Source organism: Phyllostomus discolor, chromosome 1 (assembly GCF_004126475.2).
Source record: "Phyllostomus discolor isolate MPI-MPIP mPhyDis1 chromosome 1, mPhyDis1.pri.v3, whole genome shotgun sequence".
Classification (NCBI taxonomy): Eukaryota; Metazoa; Chordata; class Mammalia; order Chiroptera; family Phyllostomidae; genus Phyllostomus; species Phyllostomus discolor.
In genome coordinates, this window is record NC_040903.2 from 66,734,498 (window position 1) to 66,744,060 (window position 9,563).

The 9,563-nt window shown below is 33.6% G+C and overlaps 1 protein-coding gene across 2 annotated transcripts in view; it reads left to right on the forward strand.

The window, feature by feature from the left end:
* HSPA14 (heat shock protein family A (Hsp70) member 14) overlaps nucleotides 1-9,288 on the forward strand; it is a 31,782-nt gene extending 22,494 nt beyond the window's left edge. Inside the window, exons 11-14 of one of the 2 annotated variants that reach the window (XR_004902724.1) lie at nucleotides 5,181-5,393; nucleotides 6,048-6,172; nucleotides 8,139-8,209; nucleotides 9,063-9,288. Coding sequence is in view for 1 of the 2 variants with exons in the window: in XM_028505464.2 (XP_028361265.1) it covers nucleotides 5,181-5,393; nucleotides 5,999-6,172; nucleotides 8,139-8,209; nucleotides 9,063-9,141 (537 nt within the window). In the remaining variant the exon portion in view is untranslated. Of the gene's footprint in view, nucleotides 1-5,180; nucleotides 5,394-5,998; nucleotides 6,173-8,138; nucleotides 8,210-9,062 lie in introns of both variants that reach the window. The other variant, XM_028505464.2, reaches the window with a different exon arrangement.
* Nucleotides 9,289-9,563: the final 275 nt, after the last annotated feature.

Below are 9,563 nucleotides of genomic sequence, written 5' to 3' on the forward strand. Positions count from 1 at the left end.
AGTTCTTGTGTAAAATCTCTAGGAATGAACAAATCAATCTTTATAGGGACAGAAATATTAGTAATGTTTATGTGGAATATAATGTCAGAAAAACAGCATTTGAATTATATCTATGCTGTTATTCCTACAGATGAATTTTAAAAAGTCAATTTCTTTCCATACATAGAAAAATACACAATTAGGCTGGCTAGCAGCCATATAGTACAGCTGAGTTACCTGACCATTCCATTCTGCAAAAAAGTATGCTCCCTACTATTTTTCTTGGAACACCCACTCTTCTTGGTCTTCCATTCTCCTACTAGATTGAGAGATGGGTTTAAAGAGCTTTAAAAGTTTTACATTGAACTCTGTTGTAAGAAAGCACGAGCACAAGTGTGATTGTTAATGGCAAATGCCCACTAGCTGGTGTGAGAGCCACAGCAGGTCTTGGTGGCTGTGCCACCTACAGATAGGAGCTCCTAGTCCAAGGGGGCAGCTGCTGCCCACCTGCCGATGGCTACCTTTCAGGAAAGCAAGCCAGAGCTATTGGAACCTTTGGCTTTTTAAGAGATGCCCAAAATAAGGACTCTTAATTAAAACAACTGTAATGTTTAAATGTTAGTAACTAATACAGAACTTTTTAAAACATTGTGTGGAGAGATAAAACATGTCTTACCTGATGTAATTTGCAAGTTGCTACTTTGCACCCTCTGGTCCAGAGGGTTTTGTTTTTAGATGTTTGTTTTCAGTTTTGTTCCTGGGCTACAGGTGCTTATAAAATGAATTGAATACCTTTTCATCATTTTAAGTATTCCAGATTAGTATTTAATACATGGATATTCTCTGTTCCTCAAGAATTCTAAAGAATTTATCTATAAACAGATTTTATCTGAAACTAATTCCTGAAGTGTTTTTATAATTTTCCTAATTTCTCTTTATTGCTTCAATTTTGAATTTGAGTATTTTATAGACCTATTTCATAATGATTTCTTGAATTTTTAATATATAACTTTGCATAATGTCCTTGTAATTTTTAAAAAGATTTTACTTATTTTCAGAGAGATGAGAAGGGAGAAGGACAGAGGGAGAGGAACATTGATGTGAGAGAGAAACATTGATCTGTTGCCTCTGACACACCCCCACCCGGAACCTGGCCCACAACCCCGGCATGAGCCCAACTGGGAATTTAACCCATGGCACCCAACACAATGAGCCACACCAGTCAGGGCATAATTTTTAATTTTATGTATTTTTTATACTAAAACTTAAAAGTATAAAAAAAAAGTTTCTTGAATTAAAACAATCCAATTTCTCTCTCTTTTTTTTTTCTGAGTTTTTTTCTTTTCTTCCTTCCCTGATTGATAGGTAATGGTTTTGTTATTTACTCCAACTTCTGCCACTAACCCCACAAAAAACATTCTGAGATTTTTTTTCAAGTTGTGTTTTTCTCTATTCTAATTGGTCTAGTTCTGCTTTTCTTTTCCAGCCTTCCCAGGACACTTTCATTATTTTTCTAAACTCTTATATTGAATGCTAACTCATTTATTTCATTTAATTTTTTCCCTAATAAAAAATTAACTGTAGTTTTAATTATTAATAGCCTTAGTATTATTCCACTAACTTTGATAGATTTTTATTTTCTTTATTTTCAGAATAACCTGTAGTATTTTTTATTTTCCTCATTGTTTTAGATTCATGTTTTTAAATACCCAAGTAGATAAGGTGGTTTGATTTTTTAATAGCAGTTTATTTTATTAAATTACTGTGAAAATTATAGTTGAAAAGGCATTAAAATAGTTATTTTTGTTTGAAAGATGTATTTCCTATTAAAATGTAAGTTTTCAAAAAGAATCTCATACTACAGACTAGATGCTTAAAGAATTTATTTAAAACTTGATGGTTACTGTCATCATTAATAGTAACACATTATTCATACGTTTTTTACTCTTTTAAATAAAAATGTCAAAAGCTAAGGTTTTCAGGGACGTGGTTCATAGTAACAAAGCTTTCCCATGTCAAATATGAAAAATTTGAAAAAACATAATCTACATTCTCCTTTAAAAAAAAATTCACAATGGGTTTATTTAAAGGTTTTCTTTATTTATTTTTTTAGAGAGAGAGGAAGGGAGGGAGAGAGGGAGAGAAACTTCACTGTGTGGTTGCCTCTTGCACACACCCTACAGGGGTCCTGGCCCACAACCCAGGCACGTGCCCTGACTAGGAATCAAACTGGCAACCCTTTGGTTCACAGGCCTGCACTCAATCCACTGAGCCACCGAGCCAGACCAGCCAGGGCTATAGTCTACATTTTTCACCTCCTGGTATTTATGTGGGATCTCAAGATTTTAGAGAAGATTTCTTTTTTCTGACCTTCAAAACAGACCTTTTAGGGAACTTGACCATGGCAAACATACTTTTCTTTTTTCTTAATCCTCACCCGAGGATATGTTTATTGGTTTTTTCAAAGAGAGAAACATTGATGTGAGAGAAACATCCATTTGTTGCCTCCTTTATATGCCCCAATCTGGGGATCAAATCCACAACCTACTATGTGCACTGACCAGAAATTGAACTCACAGCCTCTTGATGTACACAGGACAACACGCCAACCATCTGAGCCACCGGGCAAGGGCACATGCTTGTCTGTTTTATCTTTGAATCCCTCAACTGTATTCCTCATACCCTGACATGAGATATGATACCCCTGTCATTTCACACCTAATGTTAACGAGGCCTAATTTTCATCAGTTGATCCTCTTCTCCAACATACTGAGCTTTGAGAACATCCATAAAAAGACTGTGAAATAAGAAGTGATTATTGATGATTTTTCTTCTAAGTACTTCATCCTTTTAGATGTTACTGTAAATGAGATTGTCTTCCTAATTTCTCTTTCCATTAATTTGTTGTTAGTGTATAGAAATAGTTTAAAGTGATTTTTGATAGGTATGAACTTAGTAATGTCATTTTGTTTATTGTTTTCTGCCTGTTGTTTGGTTAATTTGTGTCTTCTTTGCCTTTGGTGATTTGATGATTTTTTTTTTTGCAATGATGTGTTCTGATTTCCTTTTTATTTTTTATTTATCTGCTATGGGTTTTTGTTTTGTGATTACCACAAGCTTACATAAATCATCTTAAATTATAATAGCCTATTTTAAGCTGATAACTTTGAACATACAAAAATCTCTACATTTTTCACTCCCCCTGCCACATTTTATGGTTTTTTAAAAAAAGATTGTATTTATTTTTAGAGGGGAAGGGAGGGGGAAAGAGGGAGATAAACATTAATGTGTGAGAGAAGCATTGATCCATTGCTTCTCACAGGCTCCCAACCAGAGCCCTGGCCCACAACCCAAGCATGTGCTCTGACTGGGAATTGAACCAGCCACCTTTCAGTTTGCAGCATGATGCTCAACCCCCAGAGCCACACTACTGAGGGCACATTTTATGTTTTTGATGTCTCAATTTATTATCTTTTTATATTGTATATCCATTAACAAATTATTGTAGTTATTTTTAATGCTTTTGTCTTTTAATCTTTATACTAATGACTTACCACCACATTACAATATTAGACTACTCTGAATTTATATATTTACCTTTATCAGTTAGTTTTATATTTTCTTATGTTCTCATGTTACTAATTAGCATTTTTGTTAAACTTGAAGAACTCCCTTTAACACTTTTTTATAAAGTCTGTCTAGTGGTGATGAGCTCTTCCAGCTTTTATTTGAGTATAAAAACTTTCTCTTTCAGTTCTAAATGACCGCTGCGGGGTAGAGGGTTCTTGGCTGACAATTTTTTTTTTCCTTGCAGCACTTTGAATATCTCCCATCTGCCTTGCAAGATTTCTGTTGACATAACTACTTAATAGTCTTATGGGGGTTCCCTTGTATATATAAAGTTGCTTTTCTCTCACTGCTTTTAAGATTCTTCTTTGACTTTTGATAATGTTATTATAATGTGCATCAACTTGGGTCTCTTTAGATTCATCTTATTTTGGTACTTTTTGGGCTTACTGGATGTGGATGTATGTTTTATTCCCCAGTTTATGGAGGAAGCTTTTGGTCATTATTTCTTTTTAATCAGCTTTCTGCCCTTTTCTCTCCCTTCCTTTTGAGACCCCTTTAACGTACATATTGGCCCATTTATTCTTGTCCCATAATCCCCTTAAGCTGTATTTATTCTTTTTTACCTTTTTTTGCTTCTCTAAATGGATGAATTCCTTTGCCCTATATTTGCGTTTAGTGATCCCTTGTTTTGCTTGATCTACTGTACTGTTGAACCCTCCTGTTGAACTTTTTAGTCCAAGTATTATAATCTTCAGCTCTATAATTTCAGTTTGGTGTTCCTTTATATTTTCTACCTCTTTGCTGAAATTCTCACTTTATTCATGCATTACTCTCCTCACTTCAGTGAACATCTTAGTTTCTGTTATTTTGAACTCTCTACCAGGTAAATTGCTTATCATTGTTTCATTAAGATCAGTTTTGGGAGATATATCTTGTTATTTTGTTTGGAACATATTCTCCTGTATCTTCATTTATCTTGACTCCTTGTGGTGGTTTCTGTGCATTACATAAAACTGCCAGCTCTTCCAGTCTTGACAGGCTGGTTTTGTGTAGGAAGTGAACCTTGTCAGTCAGGCCTACCCTAGTTCCTTCTTGCCTCTCAAACCTTTGTGTACATCTAAGCTACCATCTTTGTCCTCATTGGCCCTTAGTAGTTGAGGCTGTGCCAAGACCATCCCAATCAACATCTCATTACAGGCTGATTAGAAGCCAGACCTTCAGGCAGCAGCTATGACAGTACTGGTCAGACTGCTTCTGGGGAGGAACTGGGAAATGGGCCTTTTTGTCCCTCTGTGGGTGAGCCCAGGTGTAGTGCCTTGGGGAATGAGATGCTTTTTCCCTGGATTTAAGTGTTAGTTTGCTACAGTCCTGTGAACGCAAGCCTATTCACTATCAGAGCCAGGTGATTTAAGGGACAAACTCAAAAAGGAGAGGTTTTACATAAAGTTTTTCAGTGACAATGATTTATATATGAATTTATTTGGCAAGTATAACAAAATAATATTAAAATACGGTTTCTTATACCATTACATATGATAAAAGATGGGTCAGCCTGCTATCAGCCTATTACACTTATTTTTGAGAAAAAGTGTTCTAAAAGTAAGAAACTGAAAATTATTTTTATTTTTTAGGTTGTCCTTTGTGGAGGGTCTTCTCGAATTCCAAGGCTACAGCAACTGATTAAAGATCTTTTCCCAGCGGTCGAGCTTCTAAATTCTATCCTTCCTGATGAGGTTATCCCTATTGGTGCAGCTATAGAAGCAGGAATACTTATTGGGAAAGAAAACCTTTTAGTGGAAGACTCTCTGAAGATAGAGTGTTCAGCCAAAGATATCTTAGTTAAGGTACATTTAGCTTTCCTTTTCTGTAAAAGTGATATAAATTTGATGCCATAAGTTTTCGTTCATACCATGTTTTCACAATAAAACTTTATGTACTCGTAATAATTTTAAATTTGTATTTATAATTTAACTTTTAATGGGTTTTATATAAAGTTAGTATTTATGTACCATATTAATTCCTTAATTACTGTAATTTTAATCATAAATTTCTAATACAGGTAGAGAGATATGTTTCCGTTTTTTTTAATCCTTACCCAAGGATATATTCATTGACTTAGAGAGGGTGAGGGAAAAGAGAGAGAAAAACATCAATGTGAGAGACAAATATGGATCGGTTGCCTGTCATATGCACCTGGACTGGGATTGAACCTGAAACCTTTTGGCGCCTAGGACAATGCTCCAACCACCTGAGCCACTCAGCCAGGGCTGTTTTAATTTATTTTTAAAGTGGGTTGGGATTAAGGATTATTTCTATTTTACTCTCTTGTCTGTCTATAGTTTGCAACAATTATCAGCAAGAAATATATATTACATTTTTAAAGGAATGGTTTTTTATCATTGTAACAATAAATATCAAGGGATATGCATATTATTTTCCTGCTTATTAGGGAGTTGATGAATCAGGAGCCAACAGTTTTACAGTACTGTTTCCATCAGGGACTCCTTTGCCAGCTCGAAGACAACACACATTACAAGCCCCTGGAAGTATATCTTCAGTGTGCCTTGAACTGTATGAGTCTGAGGGGAAAAACTCTGCAAAGGAGGAAAACAAGTTTGCACAGGTGAATATGAAAAGTGGATTATGAATTAGTCACATGAAACTGTCTAGCTTTTCTTTATGGATTAAATTCAGTTTAATAATAATTAATAGAAAATATATAAGACATCTAACACATTTTTATGAATGGATTACTTCCATTTACTCGTTTCTGTAAGAAAGAAGAAATAGACAATTTTCATTTGAAAGTGTCAGGAAAATAAAAACACAATACAATTTGGATTTATATTCTTTCTGTTTGAGTCCTTGACCTTCCTTGGTGATACAGTGAGTGGCAGGGGAAATGTCACTTTTTGTTTCCTAAATGCCAGGTGCTGTACTACACACTTTACATATTCTCAAAATGCTGTGAGGTAGACATTATGTGCATTTTGTAGATGATTAGGAAACAGGCTTATGGTAGTAAATACCTTATTTTCTTGGTTGAGCTGATTTGTCCTCAGGTTGGTTTTATACTTGGGCCCATGTTGTTTCTATTAAACCATGTTGCTTCTGATCCAGGGTAAGTTTGCTTTTCAAAATACTACACATTTCATACTATATAGTCCCCTCTAATCATTTTAAAAGAGTGAGAGGAGCAATGTTATTTGCTTAGAACATGCCCAAGAAATATAGTTACATGAAAATATGCACACGCAAGGACTACAGGACCATATTTATTGTGGAACATCATTTGTATTTCATTAAAAAGATTGAGGGCACGGGTCCATGGGAGGGAAGAGGTGTTTGGGTAGGTGTGTGGAAGTATGTAGATAGCTATAGGTATTTGAACTGTTAAGGAAGCTTAACATGGGTAGTTTTGAAGATACCAAGAGGGTTTGAGGATATTTTGTTTTTGTTTTTTTGTTTGCTTACTTTTTAACACCTTATACTGAATTTTTTATAAACATCACAGGACATGAGCATGAATTATTTTTATTTAAAAATAAAACAAATGTAGGTGACAAGAGAATGTATATCTTCAGTTTTATAACCATTTTCTGGTTTCAACAAAAGAATAATGAAAACACACATATATAACTTGTCTGGACTCCATCTCAGGCTTAACATCTTAAAATCTACTGGAGAAGGGCAGCTTCAACTGGTAAAGGTTTCAAAAGCTCGTCCAGATATTTTTGTTGTGTATTACTATCTAAGCACTTGCCTGTGTGCCACATTTCTAACCTCAGGTGGCAGTCTTGCTACTCCCTTAGCTTCTCATTCTCATACACTTACCACCTTTTCTCTTCATATACTACTGTGAGACTCTGCAACTACTATCAGCATTTTATATAATATATACACACACACACACCCAGATATATACATATGTATACATACACATACACACACACAGATGTCAGAAGGAAAAGAGCCACGCACACTGAATTTGGAGAGAGAATTTTTTAGAGAAGCCATCTGTTCAAATCTCCTTTTACAAATGAGTAAAGCAAGATTCTTAGTGTCATGCTTAAGGTCATAAAACTTGATAATGACAGAATTTGAAAAGTTACTTCCAAACTTGGTTTATTAGTTTACCTGTCTTTAGGAAACTGAGGAATTTTATGGTAAAGTCATTAGCATCTCTAACTTGCCACAGATTTCTTTCAACTATGTTTTCCAATTTAAAACATTTAAATTTTTTAAAGTATATATAGAAGGCTTACCAAAATATAATTTGCATGTTACTGGTATGGCTTGATTACTAAAAAGAAAAGTAGTCTGCAATCATTTTAATCTAGGACATGGCATTTAAGAGGGGCAAATATATTAATTATCTTCTGTGCCCTCCTGGAGGAGATTTTTTATTTCATAGTTAAGAATGCTTAATTTTCTGAATTTTGATAACTGATAGGAAAATTGAAAACTGCCTTATTTTAAAAGTTTTATTTAAGTAATAAGTAGGATTTAATCCATTGAAATAATTGATTCATCTGCTTATTAATATGTCAAAGTACTGAATCCTCTTTGTGTTGTTTCTGTATAAACAGGTTATACTCCAGGATTTAAATAAAAAAGAAAATGGATTACATGACATATTAGCTGTTCTCACTATGAAAAGGTACAAAATTAAACTACTTCTGATGCTAAGAAAATGCACTTTGAGACTTGACCTTTTCTGTTAGTTTATTGATTCTTCAGCCATTGTCCTTCTGGGGAAATCGTTTAGTCAAAACTTAAATATTTTATTAGTGATTTACATTTCTTTTTTGCCCTGAAGAACTACTGTATCTTACAAAGAAAAGTATATTTCAGGTCATTTGTATTCTAAATTTTTTATGAACTCTAATTATTTTGGGGTAGTCAACCAGAAAACTGTTTCATGCAAGTTGGGATATAATTTTTATTAATTTTAAATATAATTTTCTAAGATTTGCAGATTTCATATTATTTGTCCTGTGAAAGGATAAGTTTAATTTATTGTTGCTACAGAAAATCTCTAGGAAATAAATTATTGCATATATCCAGTTGTTACCATTTCCCTAACAGCAGTTCATCCTTACCAATATGTCTTGCAAGTATATCACTTTAAAATTAATATTCAGGACAATTCATAGACCATACTTAGTGAGAATGTTGAATTTATTAGGGTAAGTTTTGTTTTGGCCTGGGCTTGAAAATCACATGGTGCATCTTGAGCTTGGACAAAGTCTTGAACTTAAAATCTTCATCATCATGGGTTTTCAAGGAACCCCATCTTTTGTATCAGTGGTCTAGGAGGAAATTTTTTTTAAAAACTACATAATTATAGCATATAATACTAAATTTAGAGACACTGAAATTGTGTTTCTTCCTTATCCTAATACTCTTCTTTCAAAAATTAAAATTCTCTTCTTTATTAATTACTTTAATTTCTTAAGGACTTTCTGTTTTTATAAAATGAGCTTATGGAGTGTTGTTTTTTGTTCATTTAGGGACGGATCTTTACATGTGACGTGCACAGATCAAGAGACTGGAAAATGTGAAGCGGTCACTATTGAGGTGGCATCTTAGTGTTTTAAAACAACATGATTTTTTTTAGAACTAAAATGTCAACATTATTTGGTTTTGTTTGTAAGTGATGTTTATATTAAAAAATACTTTTGGATGAACTGTATGTATCATCTATGTTTCTATTAAACTACAATATATTGATAAATGTTGCAACCATTTTTGTTTTCTATTTAAGATGAATCATTAGTGGGAAATATAAGGAACTTTTTCTATCATGAAGGTATTTAAAATTAAGTTGAGTGGACTAAAGAGCATTTTACTGGGAACTTAACATTGTGTTCTTAAAACTACTTTGCTTCTGTAACTTCAACTTTTAAAAAGTCTACTATTATTAGATGATTAACTAAGAAAACAATTGAAAAGTCTTTCGTATTAAATGAAAAAATTTCAGAACCAAGTACAAAGTAAAATGCCATTTTTGT